Source organism: Topomyia yanbarensis, chromosome 3 (genome assembly GCF_030247195.1).
Source record: "Topomyia yanbarensis strain Yona2022 chromosome 3, ASM3024719v1, whole genome shotgun sequence".
NCBI classification, from domain to species: domain Eukaryota; kingdom Metazoa; phylum Arthropoda; class Insecta; order Diptera; family Culicidae; genus Topomyia; species Topomyia yanbarensis.
Genome location: NC_080672.1, coordinates 96,350,042 through 96,372,542, shown reverse-complemented (window position 1 = coordinate 96,372,542; position 22,501 = coordinate 96,350,042). Strand labels below are relative to the sequence as shown.

Sequence of the window (22,501 nt, the reverse complement as noted above, 5' to 3'; positions counted from 1 at the left end):
GATGTCTTAATACTAAACTTATTGCTAACAGTCAAATCATTAAAAACTTTGATAAAAATAATAACAATACAGTGAAAAAATCAATAATGAAGGAATCAGCCGAAATTAACGGGTCCGTTGAAGGCTAGGTAAAATCATTGGCGTTGGGCGAGGCAAATTAAAGTCGAAAGCTGATGCGACTCGGTTGACGATCCTTTGTAGGCCCGTAATGGCCCCGTGCATAATTAGTGCGTCGAAATGGCAATCGGAGCATGAGGTTGTTACGCGTTATTCGAGGTGCAACATTTATGTTAATTTGTTCCAAGGTGGCTGAGCAATCCAGATGACCTCACGAAGTATCAGCATCAAAGAAAGCCCTTGCTGTATTCCATCGAACAAGCAGGGGTTCCAAACTAATCAGCTGGCACCAGTTTTCGTAACTTGGCAGACTGACGGGATCTCTCTACGGCAAACTACGAAGCGCAAAACGTAAAAAGCGTCGTTGCACGGACTCAATTCTCTCAATACCATTGTTGTATTGTCGCGCTTATAATAAAACCTCACATTGCGGGCGTCTGAAAGGCGCATATAATATAGCCGCAGTTGCTCCGCAAGCAGATTTCAGTGGAGCTTTATTTTTCTGCCAGCTGTGTGCTTTTCGAAAGCTTCAAGGAAAAAGCTGCCTATACATTTATATAGGCGGCTGTCACGCGCCTATCTCAATTGAGCTTTCATATAATCGCATATCGAGCGATTATCCTGCAAGGCACAATAGTTTGGGCTCCAAACTTCGCAGCAGTACTTCAGGATTGACCACGACAAAAACAGTACAGCGCTTTGAGACAATACATGTCAGTAAAAATTTTCGCTATCCTGAAGATGCATCCCAGCATTCGATATGCTTTGCTAACTGTATAGGAGACGTGCTGTTTAAACGCAAGTTGCGAGTCTCCTAGACACTCCTAGATCCTTCACCTGACTAACGCGTTCAATTTCAGTATCAGATAGACAGTAGTTAAAACAAACCGGGTCTTTTTTCGTGAGAACGATGTCACCTAGCACTTTATTGGATTTACACACATACGGTTCGTGTTACACCAGTCAGCGAAGGTTTCATACTGTGGTTGGAGTAATCTGCAATCTTCAGTAGAGCTGATGAGAAGAAACATCTTGAGATCGTCTGCGAAGGACAGGCGTGGAATCTTCAGAACTAGATGAACGTCGTTGAAGTAAAGTAGAAACATCAGCGGTCCCAAGTGACTTCCCTGGGGTACTCCTGACGTAGAAATAAATGTGGGAGCCTGACAATCTCCAATGACAACCACTATTTCTCGACCTCAAAGGTAGGATCGAAACAACTGCAACAGACTATCGTTAATTCCAAATCTCTCCATTTTAGCGATTGTTATTTCATAGTTCACTTTGTCAAAAGCGGCAGATAGGCCTATATAGATAACATCGGTTTGAGTGCGACGTTCCATACTCTCTGTTATGTATGATGTTAGGCAAAGCAGGTTAGTCGTTGTCGAACGGCCAGACATGAAGCCATGTTGATCGTCACTTAGGTACTGCTTGCAGTGAGCCTGAAGAGGTTCCATAATCACCAACTCTCGAACAACTTCGAGACAGCACTCAATGAAGTAATTCCCCGGTAATTATCGACGTCTCGCTTATTACCCTTTTTATGGACTGGGAACATGTTCGCGGACTTCCAGCAGGATGGAAAGATGCCAATTAGGCAATCCACCACGACGTTTGATTGACAATCAGCGAGTGGTTTTGTCAACAAGTTTGCTCCAACGAACAGAAAAAACCCGTCCGACGACCATACTTCGTTGGCCCGATTCGTTTGATGTTGGATCACATCGGCGATTTTTTCAGACATCGCACCCACCCGAGTTACGTCAGAAGAAATAATCATCTGATCAGAAATGCCTCATGGATTGTCTAATGGCAATAGATGCTCTAAAGATGCGAAGAAGGGGAAGTGCTAAAACGTCGATGTGCCTTTTTTAAAGTACTGAAGGGAAACCATCGGGTCCCGGATTGAAAGACGATTTTAACCGAGAACAAGCTCTGGTAATCATCGTTTCATTGACATCAATAGCGCTTAGAGTTTGGCTCACAACCGGAACTTGACTAACAGCGAGTTCAATTTGATCAACTGTTAAGGCCTCATATGTGAACACATTCGCGAATTTCTCCGAAAAAATTCTGCACATATCTTGGGATGTGATAGCTGTGCGGCCGTTGAAAGTCATAGACGACGGCAGTCCGGATTCCTTGCGCTGCTCACTCACATATTTCCAGAAACGTTTTGGGTGCAACTTGAGAATACGCTGAATGTTTTGCTGATATCAAAAGAAACAATCCTGGCTAGCTCGTTTATAAGCATGGTTGAGACTGACGTAATAGTTTCTAAGTGGAATTGTGCTATACTTGGTCAACCTCCGCAGAGCAGCTCTCTTAATAGACTTCAGCCGTCGCATCGTGCTCGTTTGCCAAGGATGGCCAATTTGTTGATGATGAATTTCGGGACGTGCCTGTCAATAACATAACCCAAAACGTTGGAAAATGTTTGAACTGCCGTATCAACATCTTCGGGGTCCAGAAAATTTAGCCAATCGAGAATGGAGAAGAGGTCTGCGATGTTGTTGGAGAAGTAGTGTGTAACTAACGGAACATTAGTATACCGATTACAAGAAGACATACAACTCCATATCGCACTCGCTCATCATCAAGGTGTTAAAGATGTATAAAGCTGATCCTGTAGTCTAAGGTTCCTACGGCAGGTGATGGAGAGAGGAACGACAAAACTGCTCAGCTCAGAAGTGGAAAAGACGTGTTGCGGTCTAGAATGCTTCGCATCTTGAGGGGGACCTTCCAAAACGATTCTTTTATCCCGCACAGTAGGACACCTCAATGACTATCAGATAAGGTATAGAGAAAGCTCACCGGAAGAGACGTCCCATGCTTTCTACGTGGACGACATCAAGATCTATGCTGACTCGACAGAACGACTGGGTGTAGTCATCAAACTAGCCGAAAGAATTAGTGGCGACATCAGCATAGCGTTTGACCTAGAGAAATGCCGATCTGCTCCGCTACTATCAGGGCGATTGGTCGAGACTGGAGACTGCGAGATCGACGATGGTGAGATGATTCGGGACACGATTCGAGGCGAATCATATCAGTATATCGGATTCCGGTAGCTCCCCGGGATTCGCCACACCGACATCTGGCTTAAGCTCCGAAATAACGTTCCATTATATTACTTTTAGGTGAATTAACTAAACGATATACTTCTGGAGCTGCGCAATCATAAGGGCAACAACTTCTCCGAACAATCTATACTTCTAAAGTTAAAGGGTTTAGACGCTATTAATTTTGAGCACGAAAACGACGTTTTAAAACACTGTGCAGAGTGGAAGTGGCTAGCTGTGCAAGGTGCCCATCCAAACCAGTTGGAGCAGCCGTACATCGACAAGACTGCATCTAATTTTTGAACAATTTTGAATTGCTATATTATGACAGATCGTCTAGGCGCGGTGTTTAATGAAGCGCGGCCATTTGCGGCGAGGAAATTTCGGGTCGATACTTATTAACACAGTATACAATATACAAATAGTCCTCTTGCTTTTTATTTGATTAATCTATAATTTCGCTCGGCGCAAAACGCGTGGGGGGGGGGGCAAAGCCCCCTCTTGCCCCTTAGGTTGCTACGGCTCTGTTGTAGATTGTGGCGAACTCTGATATGGCAATGGATATGCTCAATTCTGCAACTCCATCTACGATTTGTGCAGCTGTTTGTGCTATTCGCGCTTTAAAATTTTTGAATCATCGATTTTGAAGTAGAATACTTCTAACGTTTCAATATGGGGTCCCGTTTTAAAAATTTCAGTTGAGAAATTTTCCCAGTTTTGAAATGCGAATATCTTCCCTTCTACTGATCGAAATCGCAATATTTTTGCACTATCTGATCGGAAATTCGTGCACGTATTTCGTATTGAATTTCGGAATTAATGCGACTACTACAAATAAACCAAAACAAGGATTTTTAGAAAATCCTGCGAAAACAGCGAGGAAAATGCGCAATTTGCAAGCATATCTCACGCAGAGCCGTCAAAGGAGCATTTCATTACATACGGGAATGTTATATATATATATATATATATATATATATATATATATATATATATATATATATATATATATATATATATATATATATATATATATATATATATATATATATATATATATATATATATATATATATATATATATATATATATATATATATATATATATATATATATATATATATATATATATATATATATATATATATATATATATATATATATATATATATATATATATATAGGTCACGCGAGCTTGTTTTGTATCAGTGGGTGCTCGCTTACCACACGAGCAACATGCTCGTCCGAACGTTACAATGAGCGGTATCATGTTTGCGTTCCCGTACCAAGCGTCATCGCAAGGTTCTTCGTGATAAAATCCAGGGAATCACAAAATCCGCCATTCGGCGTCTGGCTCGTCGTGGTGGTGTAAAATGCATCTCCGATTTAATCTACGAATGCTGATGGTGTGCAGGAAAATGTCAACCGAGATGCCGTGACCTACACTGAACACGCCAAGCGCAAAACCGCAATGAATGTTGTCTATACTCTAAAGCGGCAGGGACGCACTTTGTATGGATTTGGAAGTTGAAAAGGTAGAACTCACTTGTATCATTATAAAAAAGGCCCTTTTCAGGGCCACCAAAATCATTTCAAAGAATAAGTTTGTATTTTCTGTTTTGTGGACTGTGTCTCCCTGAAGAGCAATTTGGGTTAAACCCTAAATTATGATTTATTTCAGTACGCAAATTGCAAATATGGTCAGAAACTAACTGAAGTGAAGTGGAAAACATTTTTACTAGGCGCATTCAAAAAAGGTTTCAATTCTCAAACATTTTACCAAGGTCCGTATTGGAAACACAATTTCAATTTTGTTCTTTATCAAAAAATATGTGGTCGTCCTGAAAATAACGGTTTTTACAAGAGCATTTCTTTGGTAAGTCTCAGCGTTCGATTTATGCTTTCTTTTCGGTCTTCTTGGGTATGGCTTGGATATTTGGCAACACACCGCCCTGAGCAATTGTCACTCCGGAGAGCAGTTTGTTCAATTTTTCGTTGTTACGAATCACCAGCTGCTGAAGACGTGGGATAATTCATCTTTTTGTTGTTACGGGCAGCATTTCCTTCCAATTTAAACACTTTAGCAGCAAGGTATTCCATTACAGCTACTAAGCAGATGGCACTCCGACGCGTTCAACACAATTTGCTTGTGTATCGACCAACGAAGGGAGGAGCTACGAAGAACACATATTGAGGACAACAGAAAAAAAGTACGAGCTTACATTGTGCTACAGCCAGGTATAAAAACTCAGCATGCTGTTGCTCACGCTCAGTTCGTTTGCAGCATCGTAACTGTACGTCAGTCGAAATGTGTGCTGTTTGCTGCTGTCAGAAGAGTTGGCCAAGCACGCCGTCTCAGATGGCACCAAAGCTGTTACCATATACACCAGCTCCAACTAAATTCCGAATACTGCCCAAACAAAAGGCCCTTTTCAGGGCCATCATTTATCAACAAAGAATCGAATTGAAGTTCAGATCAGAGCATCAGAAAGTGGCTTGTCAAGAGCGTTGGATAGTAATAGGATTTTCGATTGATTGACACCGGTGTAGTGGAGTGCACTGAAACTGCACCGTTTTTGCACTTTCTAGCAGAAATGCAGAAAACTGGGTATGTTCCATTGACACTTCTGCTAGAAAGTGCAAAACCAGTGCACTCCACTACACCGGTGTCAATCAATCGAAAACCCCATAAGTGACCCCTTTGTGAACAATATCGTCGGCATGTCGTAGAATGGCACGAAATAAAAAGTTATCATTTGTATGATTTGTTAACAGTTTCGTGTAATGATTCAATTTACAATAACATTAATTAAATGCTCTTTTTAGGATTACCATACAGATAAATATGTTCGAATATTTTAGATTTCGATGTACGTGTATCGATATTTCGGTATTTCCATTAGAAATAACGAAATATCTGCTTTTAATACAACCTATCAGAAGATAGTCAAAATTGTAGCATTTGTATAATCAGTCTAAAGTGTATTCTACTTCACTCCGGTTATGTCTCTGACATTACCCACCCATCTTTTTTTTAAATTTTTGAGTTCTCAAATTTTCTAATTCTCTAATTTTTGAATTTTGAATTTTTAAATTTCCAAAATTTTTAAATCAATAATTTTCCAAAATTTTCGAATTTTTGTGTTCTTGAATTTCCGAATTATTGAATTTTTTTCTAGAATATTCAAAATGCTTCAAATTTCTGATATTTTTATATTTTTGATTTTGGAATTTTTGATTAATTAATTTTTGAATTTAGAATTGTTGAGCTGTCGAAATATCGAATTGTCCAATTTTTGAATATTTGATTTTTTGAATCGTCAAATCTTGCTTGTTTTATGCATGTTTTGTATTGTCAGATTTTCAGATGGCTGAATTTTCGAGTTTTTAATTTCAAATACTTTTGAATTTTTTAAATTCCAACTTTCGAATTCTTAAAATTTTATTGCAGAATTTTGAAATTTTAATTTTTTAATTACTGGATTTTTCAATTTTTTTAATTTTTTCGACGTGAGAGTTTTTGAGTTTTTAAATTTTCGAATTTTCATGTCATCAATTTTATAAATTTTGCAATTTTCCAGTATTTTTTAAATCCAGATTTTTTTGCCTTTCTCATATAGAAAGGTTATGCAATCACTCTGAAAAACGACAACCTAATCCCGGCCCGGAGGGCCGAGTGTCATATCCCATTCGACTCAGTTCGTCGAGATCGGAAAAAGTCTGTATGTGTGTGTGTATGTATGTGTGTATGTGTGTGTATGTGTGTGTATGTGCGTGTATGTGTGTGTGTATGTGTGTGTGTATGTATGTATGTGCGTATGTGTCAAATAATGTCACTCATTTTTCTCAGAGATGGCTGGACCGATGTGCCCAAACTTAGTCTCAAATGAAAGGTGCAACCTTCCCATCGGCTGCTATTGAATTTTGGATCGATCGGAATTCTGGTTCCGGAATTACGGGTTTCAGAGTGCGGCCACACAGAAATTTCTCATATAAACTATAGGAAAAATTAAAAATAGAATTTTTATTTTGATGCTAAATGTGTTCAAGGTGCATGAAACGTCGAAATTTGACGACAATTCACTGGAAGCGAAGAAAACATCAGCGCATGAAGTGTTCGGATCAGATTACACTTGCCATTTGCGGCGCACACCTTCCATACAAAAGTCGGACAAAACCTCAAAAGTGACCCGAATTAGATGAAAACTTCACATTAAGATAATTTTGTGATGCTGAATTCATATCTGATGCCTTTTTTTGTTTTTTTAAAGGGCGAACACGAAATTATTGCGACACATTCAACAGGGCATAACTTTTTTACCATTGGGTAAAAATCAACCAAATTTTGCACACTTTCTCATTGATGTGTATTGTTTACATGCTGTCAAACTCGAAGTCGTGTTTTTCGATTCAACGAAAATGGAGGTGAACCAACGCGAGTCGAGAGAACAAATTCTTTCCAAACACCTGGAATTTCCTGACCTGTCGCACCGGCAGTTGGGAAAAATGTTGAACATTCACCATTCGACCGTCTCCAGAGTGTTGAAGCGGTTCCAGGAGCGGTTGACGTTGGACCACGGCAAAGGAGCTGGAAGAAAACCGGGACCGCAAAATAAAAAGACGGAGGGAAAGGTGAAGCGGATGATTAAAGCAAATCCTAACGTCTCAAGCAGTGATTTGGCTAAAAAGATCGGCATGTCGCAGAGCTACGTCCAGAATGCAAAGAAGAGAGCTGGACTACATACATACAAGGTACAGAACTTCCCAAACCGCGATGAGCGGCAACAATCGACGGCTAATACTCGGGCACGGAAGCTCTACGAGAAGATGCTGACAAAATATGGCTGCTGTGTGATGGACGACGAAACGTATATAAAAGCCGATTTTAAGCAAATTCCGGGGTTGGAGTTTTTCACCGCTAAGAGCAAGTTCTATGTGGACGACAAATTTAAGAAGAAGAAAATGTCGAAGTTCGCCTCCAAATATCTCATTTGGCAGGCCATCTGCTCTTGCGGACTGAGGAGTGAGCCTTTCGTGACAAAAGGCACAGTAAATGGCGAGATCTACTAATCTGAGTGCCTCGAGAAGCGCCTTTTGCCGTTCTTGCAGCAGCACGACGAAGCTCCGCTATTTTGGCCAGATTTGGCATCATGTCACTATTCTCAAAGTGTCCTGGAGTGGTATGAGGCCAATTCTGTCCATTTTGTTCCAACGGACATGAATCCGCCAAACTGTCCGGAGCTGCGCCCGGTGGAGCAGTACTGGGCAATGATGAAGCGGGAACTTCGGAAGAGCAAGAAGACAGTCAAAGACGAGAAGGACATGTTAAGAAAATGGAAAAAAAAACTGAGTAACTGGTACCGGATGACACTGTAAAGACTTTGAAGGCTTCATCGATTAACTTTTCTTTTGATATTTGAAGTAAATATATGTATAAAACCACCCTAAAATTTTGGTTTGATTATAAACATTATAAGAAAATTGGCATGACATTTTCGGTGTCGCAATAATTTCGTGTTCGCCCTTTAACAAAGTTTTTCTCTTCTTTGTTCCAATTCCAGGCCCACTTTGCCAATCCCGTGTACGATTCGATGTACGCCGGCGGCATTAACGTACACGCCGATTCGTCCTCGATACCGGGCAACAGTACCCATCCACTGCTCAACGCATCCGGTTCGGCACCGGAAGAGAAGAAGGGTCTATTGCAGCACACTCAGGATGACTCGAACGCGCAGGATTTGTTATGATGTCGGCTGAAAAAATAGTAGCTAGTGCGATTCTAGAGGCCACCGATTCTAGAGGCCTCTAGAACTCACGCTAGAATAAGCGATTCTCCGGGTTCGGTGAGTGCGGTTGATGCGTTGCGTATTTTTGGCACGGATCAGCCACACCCATACACAGTGGAGTTGTAGATAATCACATGCCAGGTTATAATATACTCATGTTTTGTACTATTGATTGGTTTAGTTTTAAGTTATAGATCTCTCGAATTACTCACAGGCAGCGCGAGTTTTAAGATTTTATGCGCCCCTTCTCCTGGTAGGCTCGGGCCAGAAGGGCTAGTCGGTAGCTATGGACAAATAGTTTGTCTGTGTTTTATCTGTGGATAAGTGGGTAGAAAAGGTAGTAAACGGGGTGAAATCATAGTTAGCCTTGTTTTTAGCATTCACATACGAAAGTAAAGCAGTGAACAATTGCATAACACCTTGATATCAGGTGTGAACAAACTCAAAATAAAAATCTTCCGAAGTTTTGTCCACACACGTGACACTTGACATTTGAGCTTTAATAAGTTTATGTTACATATTGAATAATCAACTGTAAATCATCTAAGAAAACGTAGACTATCAGTACAATTAATTAATTAAATCAAGCAGATAATTGAATTTTATATGTTGATAGCAAATGCCATTTAATGCCACAATCCATTTAATTATTGCGTAATTATAGTGAGCACATTTTTCAAAGCAAAAATACGATAATAAACGAAAAACTAACCATGATACGGAAAATGTCCATCCAACTTTTGATAATAAACTCATGACCGTTAGCTGAAACAAAAACCTATGCTTGTTTGAACATATGAAAACGATGAACAAAAAAGATGAAACAAAACATTGTAAAACTAGAAATTGATTGTGATTTTTCGACGAAAAGATAAATAATCGAGTCCTAACGTTGAAACTATATTAATTGTAAAATGAAGTTACGAAGTAGGTGAAATTGTGATCAGCCGTACGCTGAAGGGATCCAATCCGGCAGTTCGAAGAGTTCGTCGGATGCGGTGATTGGCGGCAAAGCGTTGTGTATGTTGAATCGAGCAAATTGTTTTCTCTAATAGACATGATTTCACTGTATAACTAGTATGCCATAAAGGAAGTTGAAGCAGCTCGTTAGTTTAATTGCAATTTATCGAATTCAAAAAAGAAGAAAAATCCTACAAATAAAATTAGTCGTTAGGTTAAACGATCAAAGCCAATACTGTAACATATAATAAATAGGAAAATGATTTCGGCTCGAGCGAGCTGGCGAGCTACTAGCAGCAGAACGAGATTGAGCGATTTTTGTACTGCAGTAAGGGATGACCTAAAATCGATTTTGTCGCAAGCAAAGTGTTTTTAAATAAAGACTGTAATTTTTCAAAAAAAAAAACTATCGTCGTTTTACTCTCATAAAATGCTCACACTTGATGAAATAAATTTCAAAAGCAAGATCAAGTCTAACAGTCATCATCCATCCGAATCCACCGAAGGGAAATTGGTCGGTGTTAAGTCAGACCGGACCAAGTCACAAAACATCAAAAAATGAGTTAATGATAGCACTGGATAAAGAATTTCTTCATCTACATTCCACTTTTACCAGATTTGAAATATAAAACAATAAACAAGTATTATTTTCCAATTATAATGTAAAGGGTGCTGCGATTCAAACTTTAGCTGCGTTTTTCTCGAAATTAAAGCACTGTCACTTAGTCCGGCCTGACCTAACACCGACCAAATCATATTTGACCGCACTAACCAATCTGTAACTCCGAAACCGAGAGTCAGATCGGGATGAAATTCAATGGCAGCCAATTGAAGCATTGCCTGAATCATTTCAAATTTGGAAGAAGCTGGAAATCCGTCAAGAATTTTCTGACGAATAGACGTGAAATTAACTCTGAACATTCGGGGCATCAAGACCATCCTAGGTGGCTAATGTGATCAAAACGACTACAAGCCTTCAAATCTGAGTAATTTAATTCTCATTTCAATAAGTTTTGCATCATCTATATATCATGGTGGTACCAGTTTGTATGGGGATTTACTGTATGACTACACTTTTCAACCAGTAACTCCGGAACCGAATGTCGAATCAGAATAAAATTCAATAGAAACCTATGTGCGATTGTTGGTTATATGCACACATACACGTACATTTTTAGAACTCGACGAACTGAGTCAAATGATATAATAGACTCAGCCCTTTGGGCCTTTTTGCCTTTCTCAATAGAAAGGTATTGCAATTGCTCTGAAAACCGACATTTTAACGGAGGCCCGGAGGGCCGAGTGACATATACCATTCGATTCAGTTCGTCGAGTTCGGCAAATGTCTGTGTGTGTGTATGTATGTGTGTGTGTATGTATGTGTGTGTGTATGTGCGTCTGTGTGTGTACGCGAACACAATCTCACTCACTTTTCTCAGAGATGGATGAACCGATTTTTACAAACTTAGTCCCAAATGAAAGGTGCAACGTTCCCATAGGCTGCTATTGAATTTCTAATGGATCCGACTTCCGGTTCCGGAATTACAGGGTGATGAGTACGATCACGCAGAAAACGTCGATTTTAAGAAATTCTGCAATGAATGTATAATGGTGAAAATTTTTCCAAAATGTGACCACAACTGCTTCGATTTGTAGTACTAGGTCATTAACAGCCATTCAAAGTCTCTTTGGTCACATTGGCCACCATCATCGGTTCCGGAAGCCCCGGCGGAAGTATCCAAATTCAGAGTAACAGTCACATCGGTTTCTCGGAGATGGCTAGACCGATTCGACTAAACTTGACCTCAAATGAAAGGTATTGCGTCCCCGTAAATGGCTATTAAATTTTATCCCCAACCGACTTCCGGTTCCGGAGTTACGGGTTGTGGCGTGCGATCACATAGCAAATTGTGATTCAAACCGATACCCCGATGGAAGCAAAAAAGGTAAAAATTTCGCTAAAATGTCTCTCAAATAACTTAACTTTGCAGTTCTAGGTCACCGACGGCCAAACAAACTTTCGTTGACTACATTGACCACCATAGACGGTTCCGGAAGTGCCCGGGAAAAGCGGCCATCTTTCATAACTAGCAAACTCATATCAGTTTCTCGGAAATGGTTTGGCCGATTTTCACAAACTTAGTCCCAAATGATAGCTATATTATCCCCACAGATGTCTGTAACATTTCGCACGGACCGCTTGTATGGTTCCGGAAATATAGACTGAACGGTCCGGTCACACATGAAATTCCCATATAAGCCGGAACTCAAAATTTTTTTCAAAGGGGGGACCCCATGAAAAATCGAATTCGTATTTTTGATGCCAAACATCTTTAAAATGCATGAAACGTCGAGATTTTATGTTATCACGAATTTTTTTTTTTTGGAAATCGACTTTTTGGGACTTTGCCGATTTTGCACCTTTTTGCCTTTCTCAATAGAAAGGTATTGCAATTGCTCTGAAAACCGACTTTTTAACGGAGGCCCGGAGGGCCGAGTGACATATACCATTCGATTCAGTCCGTCGAGTTCGGCAAATGTCTGTGTGTGTATGTATGTGTGTGTGTATGTATGTGTGTGTATGTGCGTCTGTGTGTGTGTACGCGAACACAATCTCACTCACTTTTCTCAGAGATGGATGAACCGATTTTTACAAACTTAGTCCCAAATGAAAGGTGCAACGTTCCCATAGGCTGCTATTGAATTTCTAATGGATCCGACTTCCGGTTCCGGAATTACAGGGTGATGAGTACGATCACGCAGAAAACGTCGATTTTAAGAAATTCTGCAATGAATGTATAATGGTGAAAATTTTTCCAAAATGTGACCACAACTGCTTCGATTTGTAGTACTAGGTCATTAACAGCCATTCAAAGTCTCTTTGGTCACATTGGCCACCATCATCGGTTCCGGAAGCCCCGGCGGAAGTATCCAAATTCAGAGTAACAGTCACATCGGTTTCTCGGAGATGGCTAGACCGATTCGACTAAACTTGACCTCAAATGAAAGGTATTGCGTCCCCGTAAATGGCTATTAAATTTTATCCCCAACCGACTTCCGGTTCCGGAGTTACGGGTTGTGGCGTGCGATCACATAGCAAATTGTGATTCAAACCGATACCCCGATGGAAGCAAAAAAGGTAAAAATTTCGCTAAAATGTCTCTCAAATAACTTAACTTTGCAGTTCTAGGTCACCGACGGCCAAACAAACTTTCGTTGACTACATTGACCACCATAGACGGTTCCGGAAGTGCCCGGGAAAAGCGGCCATCTTTCATAACTAGCAAACTCATATCAGTTTCTCGGAAATGGTTTGGCCGATTTTCACAAACTTAGTCCCAAATGATAGCTATATTATCCCCACAGATGTCTGTAACATTTCGCACGGACCGCTTGTATGGTTCCGGAAATATAGACTGAACGGTCCGGTCACACATGAAATTCCCATATAAGCCGGAACTCAAAATTTTTTTCAAAGGGGGGACCCCATGAAAAATCGAATTCGTATTTTTGATGCCAAACATCTTTAAAATGCATGAAACGTCGAGATTTTATGTTATCACGAATTTTTTTTTTTTTTGGAAATCGACTTTTTGGGACTTTGCCGATTTTGCACCTTTTTGCCTTTCTCAATAGAAAGGTATTGCAATTGCTCTGAAAACCGACTTTTTAACGGAGGCCCGGAGGGCCGAGTGACATATACCATTCGATTCAGTTCGTCGAGTTCGGCAAATGTCTGTGTGTGTATGTATGTGTGTGTGTATGTATGTGTGTGTATGTGCGTCTGTGTGTGTGTACGCGAACACAATCTCACTCACTTTTCTCAGAGATGGATGAACCGATTTTTACAAACTTAGTCCCAAATGAAAGGTGCAACGTTCCCATAGGCTGCTATTGAATTTCTAATGGATCCGACTTCCGGTTCCGGAATTACAGGGTGATGAGTACGATCACGCAGAAAATGTCGATTTTAAGAAATTCTGCAATGAATGTATAAAGGTGAAAATTTTTCCAAAATATGACCACAACTGCTTCGATTTGTAGTATTAGGTCACTAACATCCATTCAAAGTCTATTTGGCCACATTGGCCACCATCATCGGTTCCGGAAGCCCCGGCGGAAGTATCTAAATTCAGAATAACAGTCACATCGGTTTCTCGGAGATGGCTAGACCGATTCGACTAAACTTGGTCTCAAATTCAAAGATATTGCGTCCCCGTAAATGGCTATTTAATTTCATCCCGATCCGACTTCCGGTTCCGGAGTTACAGGCTGTGGCGTGCGATCACATAGCAAATTGTGATTCAAACCGATACTCCGATGAAAGCAAAAAAGGTAAAAATTTCGCTAAAATGTCTCTCAAACAACTTAAATTTGCTGTTCTAGGTCACCAACAGCCAAACAAACTTTCGTTGACTACATTGACCACCATAGACGGCTCCGGAAGTGCCCGGGAAAAGCGGCCATCTTTCAAAATTTACGAACTCACATCAGTTTCCCGGAAATGGTTTGGCCGATTTTCACAAACTTAGTCCCAAATGATAGCTATAATATCCCCACAGATGTGTATAAAATTTCATACGGATCGCTTATATGGGTCCGGAAATATAGACTAAATCGTCACGTCACATATGAAATTCCCATATAAGCCGGAACTAAAATTTTTTTTTCAAAGGGGGAATTCTGAAATTTCAGAAATCGAATTCGTATTTTTGATGACAAACGTCTTTAAAATGCATGAAACGTCGAGATTTTATGTTATTTCGAAAATCTTTTTTTTTAAAATCGACTTTTTGGGACTTTGCCGATTTCGCACCTTTTTTCAGTTCAATATTACCGTGGCTGTTTTTTCTTTTTCAAAATTTTAGATCTCGAATAATGATTTATTTTCCTGTATATAGTTGTCATGTGATGTATAATAATAAAATGTAATATATGCATTTAAAAGTTTTTAATGAATATAAACAACGCACACATTATCGTGATTCATGATTGAGAAAGGCACAATTGCACCGCTAGGTGGATTAAAATAGGTTTTTGAAAAGACAATCTTCGGAGTGATTGCATAACCTTTCTATAGGAGAAAGACAAAAAGGTTTATATAGGATATTCACGTGTGATCGGATTATTTTACTCGTAACTCCGGAGTAAATACTTCGTTCAAATGAAATACGCTAGCAATCCTTACTAAACCCTTTATTTAAGACTAAGATTGTGAGAATCGACTCAGCAATATATGACAAACAGGTGTGACTCTAATTTCGGAACTTGGACATTTCCTCGGATCTTCCGGAATCCTGAACGGTTCTCGATGTGGGCAAAGAGACTTTGATTAGCAATTAGTGACCAGAATCAAAAATTTCCAGCAATTTAGAACTTATTTCAATTATTTTTGCATCATTTAGATGTAATGATTATACCGGTTTATATGGAATTTCGCATGTGACCGCATACTGAACCCGCAACACAGGAACCAGAACTGCGATTCCAATGGAATTTAATAGCTGTCAATAGGAATGCTGTAGCTTTCATTTGAAAATAAATTTGAGGACACATCTGAGTAACCGATGCGTATTTGTTGATCACGTACATACGTACCCACATACGGGAAGTTTTGTTTTGATATGGTGGGTGTTGCGCAAGTAAACGGACAATAAAGGAGATGATTTCCGGTTTTGTAACTCTTGTGTATTTGTATCGAAACGTAGAGGGAGGTTATAAAATCCCTTTGGGAATAAAGGTATTTGTTTATAATAATTAATTACCTTCATGGTTTCATAGGATTTGTGTGTATGAAATAGGTGTGGCTTAACAAAAAAAATGCATATACTACTCACGTTTAGTTTCCTTGCGATACTAATTAGCCCGTACTAGGCACAACTATCCGTACTAATAACTGTGATTTTACTGTAAATGCATGATTTAGGTTAGGTTTTATATATAGATTTTCAATAGATTATCTCTAGAGAAAATTTTCAATAGGACGTAAGTAACATTGAGAGCCTCTCTTTGTTTACTTTCTCTTTCGTTTATTACGACGTCATTACAACACTTTGCACTAATTTTCCACTACATATCGAAAGCCGACGGTTTTTACTAGAATATTATGCAAAGAGTAGAGTAGTAAATGTTGAAATGGCCGAGTAATAAACAGAAGAGAAAGACCCCAAAGAGCATCTCTCATTGTTACTTACGTCCTATTGAAAATTTTCTCTAGATTTTACCTTCTGTGTTCTGTGTTAAAGAAATTGTTCCGGTGAGGCGCCCTATCACAATAGCACCATACTATTAGCAGTGGGTATTCCCACTTTTTTGCAACTAAAAGGCAGGGCATTAGCAGACGTCGCGATGTACAGTTGACAAAAAACAATAAAAATTCGTTTGATTTAATACCGCGTGTCACGTATTCATTTTACTCATTTTTCGGCTCGGAATTGTCCAGCTCAAGTTCTAATAGATTTTGATGTACAGTCCACCTAGACCCGAGAACATTTGGTCCTTCTCAACTGGATAATGTCGGACCTTCCGGGACTGCCCAGTCGGAGGAACGCCATCTTGGCTCAAGTGAGAGGAGAATATTCAATCGCGAATAACCTCCAAGTGCGTAAACCGTCTCAAAGTGAGGTTAAAGACCGACTGAAACAGCTCATGGAGCTTGCTGATCGTTTTCGAGTTACGCAAAATTCAATTGAGGAACACCAGGAAAATCCTGAGGCCATCGCCTCGGTATTTGATGTTCGAGAGGAGTTTTTTGGCATGTACTATCGTGCAAAAGATGCTTACGAGACATTTCTCGACGAAGACGGATCGGAGAACGGATCTATTGCGACTGGGAAATCAATAGCCGAACCCAACGACATAAGAGAAGCAATGCGGTTGCTCATCGAGACGCAACGGCAGTTAATGCTAAATCAGTTAGCAGCACAGCGCGCGGGACTGGTATCGAATTGTTCATCAAACGTTCCGGACGGCGATCAGGCATCGAATGGTTTACCGCATCTAAACGTTCGACTTCCGGCCATCAATGTACCAACATTCGATGGAGATCGCAAGCAATGGATGACGTTTAAAGATCTTTATGTTTCGACCATCCACAACCGAACCGACCTTTCGGAATCATTGAAAATGCAGTATTTATTCTCATACTTAGAGGGGGATGCAAAGCGACTGGTCAATAAATTTACAATTTCGAGTGCTAACTCGTCGCTGTTGTGCTATCTTATGACAAACGCCATTTTGGGGTAAACTGAGTTAGATATGCCACATTACTTGTTTGAAAAATCTCTACAAAGTGGCGTTTTCAGAATGTTGAAATTCTACGTGGTTACTTGGATATAGCGAGAAACATGATGAGAAATTGTGAGTTTTTTTCTTCAAATCACTGTATAGAGGGATTTGCTCAAGTTATATTGAACTTTTAGATGTTTTTATGTGTGAAAATGTTTGAGGAACACAATGGCATAAACATTTTCAAAGGAAAATTACACGAGTTGTGAGAAAAACACAGTTTTAGTTTTAAGCTGGAAATAAAGCATATTTGACAACACTGTAATCAAAAATAACATTTTTTTCTAGATTCCCTGACTCATTTCCTTTAAAATACATTTCACCGATTGTTTATAGACCATATGAACGCAAAGATATGAATAAAAGTAAAAAATGGGTATTTTTTTTCTATGGAAAATTTTCCATGCACGATTATAACACGTCATACAAATTTTGTCATCAATACACGCCTATGACACGTGTGAGTGCGACTTTTGTTTACATTCATAGTAAAAACTCGCAACATAGTCAACCGATCTTCGTAATATTTGAGAGATTAATGCAGAATAGATAGAAGCATCAAATATCTTCTTTGGATTGTTTATACCATTTATAAGTTTCAAAATATTCAATCTCAAACTTTAAAAATCGTTTTTCTCGAAATGTGCTACATGGCGCTTGTCATAAGATAGCACAACAGCGACGAACTACCAAAATGCGTGGGAAACATTGATGGGCTACTACGACAAGAAACGTTTCACCGTTTTCTCGCTGGTTCGTGAGTTCATGGATCAACCGTCAGTCACAAGCGCCACGTCGCAAACTCTGGGTAAACTCGTGACGTGTTCGGATGGGATCGTGCAGCAGCTGGATGCCGTGGGAGAGGAATTCACAAGCCGAGATCCCTGGTTGATTCGTCTGTTACTGGAGAAGTTAGATAAAGAGACCCGCGCTGCCTGGTCGCAAAGAGTGATCGAGAAGGAAAATCCAAAATTTGTGAGGTGCTACTGTTGTTCCTGAAGAAACGTTGTGAAATACTTGTTCAGCCTTTTCGGCAAAGGTAGGGCTTGACGCGAAGAAAGATGAAGGTAAACAAGTGAATGAGAAGAAATTGAAGACGTTGCATACAATTGCAACTAATCAAAAGTGCGCGAAATCCTCAAAAGAGCACAATACGTATCAGTGCGATGAGTTTAAGAAGATGAGTGTACAGGATAGGCGTGAGCTGGTGAAAAATGCCAAATTCTGTAGTAAAGTGTAAACAACGCCACCATACGTTGCTGTGCTCTATAGCGAAAAAAATTGAGCCAGCAATAGAAGAAAGTGGAAACATTGCTTCGCCGGCAGTGGTTTCAGAAAAAGAAGTAGAAGTGATCGCTTCGCTGATTACGGAACTACCGGAAAAGAAACGGATGGCCATATCCGTGCTTCCGACAGTAATTGTGAAGGTGCGGCGACGATCTACATCCGAGCTAGAGTGCTCATCAATTCTGGATCGCAAGCATCGCTGATAAAAGAAGATTGTGTTCGGAAGTTGGAGCTGCCAAGAAGAAACGGCAAACTGATTATGAGTGGTCTTGGACAGCAAGAGGCTGGAATAACACGCGGCTTTGTCACGCTAAACATAGCTTCCCGGTTCGACGACATCGTGGTTATCACTACAGAGGCCTTTATTCTAGGGAAGTTGACCTCAGAGATTCCGTCGCAGCGTTTCAATGCAACTAACATGAAGCTATTAGAGAATCTCAATGACTTGGCAGATCCGGAAATCAACCGACCGGGTCCTATAGACATTATTCTTGGATCGGACGTCTTTCTTGCGCTCTTGGAAGGAGGCCAGGTCAAAGACGAAAGCGGCCTAACGGTGGCCCAACGCACTGTCTTTGGATCGATAGTTGCGGGGAGATACGACGACGAATCTGTTGTTCACTGCATCAATCTACACACAGATATGGATGTTCACCACACTTTACGACAATTCTGGGAGCATCTTCAAAAAACCATCTCTAACTCCTTCTGAACAGCAAGTCGCTGAACACTTTAGGTCGACACTTTCACGTGACAAAAGCGGACGCTTCATTGTCAGGTTGCCGTTTGACAATTCGAAGCCAGCGCTTGGCGACTCACTTTCTACCGCAACAAAGCGATTAATATCTATAGAAAGGCGATTCCAGCTCCAATCAGAGTACCAGCAAGAGTACACTGCTTTCCTTCATGAGTACTTGGAGCTCGGTCACATGGAAGAGGTTCCAGACGATCAAGTGAATAAGGATAGCAGTGAATGCTACTATTTACCGCACCATGCGATGATCAAAGAAGATAGTACCATGACGAAATTACGCGTTGTGTTTGACGCGTCTTGTGCGTCATCATCGGGAATTTCACTCAACGACCGATTACTGGCAGGACCCAACAATAACGCAGATGCCAAGATGTATCGCCAGGTACTTATGCACTCGGCAGATCGGGATTACCAACGCATCGTTTTTCGGATGGAGCCAGATAAACCTATTAAGCACTATCGTCTCTGCACTGTGACACACGGGACCAAAACTGCACCATACTTAGCAATCGAGTTAATGAAAGAAGCAGCCAAGGCGTACGCGGATGTTTACCCCCACGCAGTAGAGTGCATAAAACAGGATTTCTATGTGGACGACTTCTTATCTGGCGCGGACGACGAAAACGAAGCAATTTGCTTAAAACAGCAAGTGACTGAAATCCTATAGGCAGCGGGATTCAAATTACGGAAATGGGCCTTAAACTACAAATATCTTATAACTGAGGACTCTGCAGACGAGCTATCACCGGTACTAGTCAAACTCTCCGATCATGGAGAGGCAATTAAGGCTTTAGGAATTCAGTGGCTTCCAACGCAGGACGAATACGGATTCAAGGCTCACCTCTCTCCAGATAGCGCTAATACGAAACGTCAGGTGATCTCCGATTCATCGCGGCTTTTTGACCCGTTTGGTTGGCTAGCACCTGTGATGGTTAAGATCAAGATGCTATATCAACTGCTTTGGCTGCACAACGTCGCGTGGGATGACTCCTTGCCATCAGCAGTAGAAAACGATTGGAAGGAACTGGAACAACTTCTCGAGAACATACGGATCCCACGATATATCGCCCCCGTGCGTGGTCAATTGCAGCTCCATGGATTCTCTGACGCCTCCGAGCAAGCATTTGCTGCAGTAGTGTGTGCCAGATCAGTTAACGATGGTAAGGTTTCGGTGGTTCTTGTAGCTGCTAAATCACGTGTGGCACCCATCAAGCAAGTGTCGCTTCCACGACTAGAGCTGAATGCTACTTTGCTGCTAACGGAACTGATGCAGCGTATCACTGAAACAGTATCGCATCTTGAAATAGAGCATTAAGCAGTTTACAGCCACTCACAAGTGGCGCACCTCGCAACCTAACATCAAGGTGGATCAACTGGTTCTAGTTAAAAATGACAACGCTCCACCCACCTAATGGGAACTAGCACGAGTGGTGCAGGCCCATCCGGATGCAACTGGGGCGCTTCGAACTGTGACTCTACGACGAGGCTCAAGCACATTTCCGAGAGACGGGAGGGAGTCTATCATCGACGTCACATTCTGTAGTCCTTAATTGACGGCGAGCATGGATTGGAGAGTATGCGAAACGTATGTGCATAGTGACCACCAACCGATTCCAAACCGTATCGGTCAACGGAACCCTGCTGCGGAGAAGGATGACTGGTGAGCGAAAGTGGACCACGAAAGGCTTCAACGAACAAACTGGACCACGCCATAGACGGCTTTAGCGTACTGGTGGAACGAGACGCTTAGTACGCTACGCGCTGTTTGTCTCAGATCCAGAAGGCGGGCTCAGAGAGCAATATCCGAGCCAGATAGATAGAGTCCCCCGGTTAGGATGGAATACCAAACGTAGTGCTGAAAGCTGCGATCATGGCATACCCCAACATGTTCAGGACGGTGTTGCAGAAATGTCTAAATGAAGGCAACTACCCCGAAATGTGGAAGGTCTAGAAGCTGGTGTTGCTGTCGAAGTCAGGGGTCAGCCACCGGATGATCCAGCCTCGTTTAGGCCCATACGTCTACTGGATACACTTGGAAAATTCCTGGAAAGAATCATCCTTAACAGGTTGACGAAATGCACGGACTGTCCAAGATGCAGTTCGGATTCCACAAAGGAGCATCGAAAGTGGATGCAATTCGGACAGTGATCGAGAGTGCTGGGAAGGCATCTAATAAAAAGCAAAGAGGAGATCGATACTGCGCTGTGATCACGATAGATGTGAAGAATGCATTTAACAGCGTCAGCTGGGAAGCTGTCGCTGCAGCGTTGCGCAGAATGAGGGTTCCCGACTATCTATGCCAAGTCTTGAAGAGCTACTTCCACACCAGAGTGCTTCTCTACGACACGAGCGATGGGCAATAACGAGAATTATGCCAAACTTCGGCAGTCCGAGAAGTAGCACGAGATGTTTGCTATCTACTGTTTCGTCATCGATACTTCGATATGGGGTTCCTGCTTGCGGTGCTGCGCTGAAAACCAAGCGGAGCCGTGAAAAGTCAAAGAGGACATTCCAGTTGATGGCCGTACGAGTCGCGAGTGCTTTGAGAACAATATCATCGCCGGGATGATCCCCATCTGGTTCGACCGGCCTCATTGGTTAAGTGGCAGCAGGAGTGGGACAACGCGGAGAAAGGAAGGTGGACCCACCGACTCATCCCAAATGTGTCGGCTTGGGTGCATGGAGAGGTGAAATTCTATTTGACACAGTTTTTGTCCGAGCACCGATGCTTCCGGAAGTACCTGCATCGTTTTGAACATACTTCGCCCCCCCCCCCCTTTGCCCGAAGTGTGTGAACGTACAAGAGACACCGGAACACGTAGTCTTTGAATGCCTTAGATTCAAAGAAGTTCGTAGGGGTATGCCTGGTGTGACAGTGGACAATAACATTGAAGAGATGTGCCACGACGAGCATATCTGGGACGCTGTCAACAGAGTGGTTACGAGTATACTCCTCGAGCTGCAGGGGAAGTGGCGAAAGGACCAACAAAGTACGCCATTGGCTAGAAAGTCGCCGTGAAACCACATATCGGGTTTCGGAAGAAATTCCGCCATCAGGGAACTCTCCATCGATGTAGACTAGGTCCACCGCCGGGGACCAGTTAAGTAGTATGCGACATAGCACCGGGTTCGGGTCGTCGGGGTGCCAACGAACCGGGCGTCAGGCTTCACCGGAATCGCCGGACCAACCACGACACTTTATCAAGTAGCTCGTAAGTAAGCCAGATTCACCGTAGGGGATTAGA

The 22,501-nt window shown here is 41.5% G+C and overlaps 2 protein-coding genes across 2 annotated transcripts in view; both read left to right on the top strand.

The window, feature by feature from the left end:
- Window positions 1-10,328, top strand: part of LOC131693390 (low-density lipoprotein receptor-related protein 1-like) — a 43,259-nt gene extending 32,931 nt beyond the window's left edge. The window contains exon 10 of the mRNA XM_058981164.1: window positions 8,744-10,328. Coding sequence (XP_058837147.1) covers window positions 8,744-8,929 — 186 coding nt within the window. The 3' untranslated portion in view covers window positions 8,930-10,328. The remainder of the gene's footprint in view (window positions 1-8,743) is intronic.
- Window positions 10,329-17,926: 7,598 nt separating this feature from the next.
- LOC131687086 (uncharacterized) lies at window positions 17,927-20,571 on the top strand. Its single transcript, XM_058971127.1, has 5 exons — window positions 17,927-18,190; window positions 18,255-18,451; window positions 18,542-19,151; window positions 19,219-19,638; window positions 19,924-20,571. Exons 1-5 carry the CDS (start codon window positions 17,927-17,929, stop codon window positions 20,569-20,571), a joined length of 2,139 nt encoding a protein of 712 aa, XP_058827110.1.
- Window positions 20,572-22,501: the final 1,930 nt, after the last annotated feature.

Bases quoted from the DNA above. Each gene is read 5' to 3' on its own strand.
- LOC131687086 (XM_058971127.1), top strand. From the start codon at position 17,927: ATGGGCTACTACGACAAGAAACGTTTCACCGTTTTCTCGCTGGTTCGT. The intron at 18,452-18,541 runs GTAAACAACGCC...CTTCGCCGGCAG, and splicing joins GCCAAATTCTGTAGTAAAGT to TGGTTTCAGAAAAAGAAGTA. The intron at 19,152-19,218 runs GTTCACCACACT...CCTTCTGAACAG, and splicing joins ATCTACACACAGATATGGAT to CAAGTCGCTGAACACTTTAG.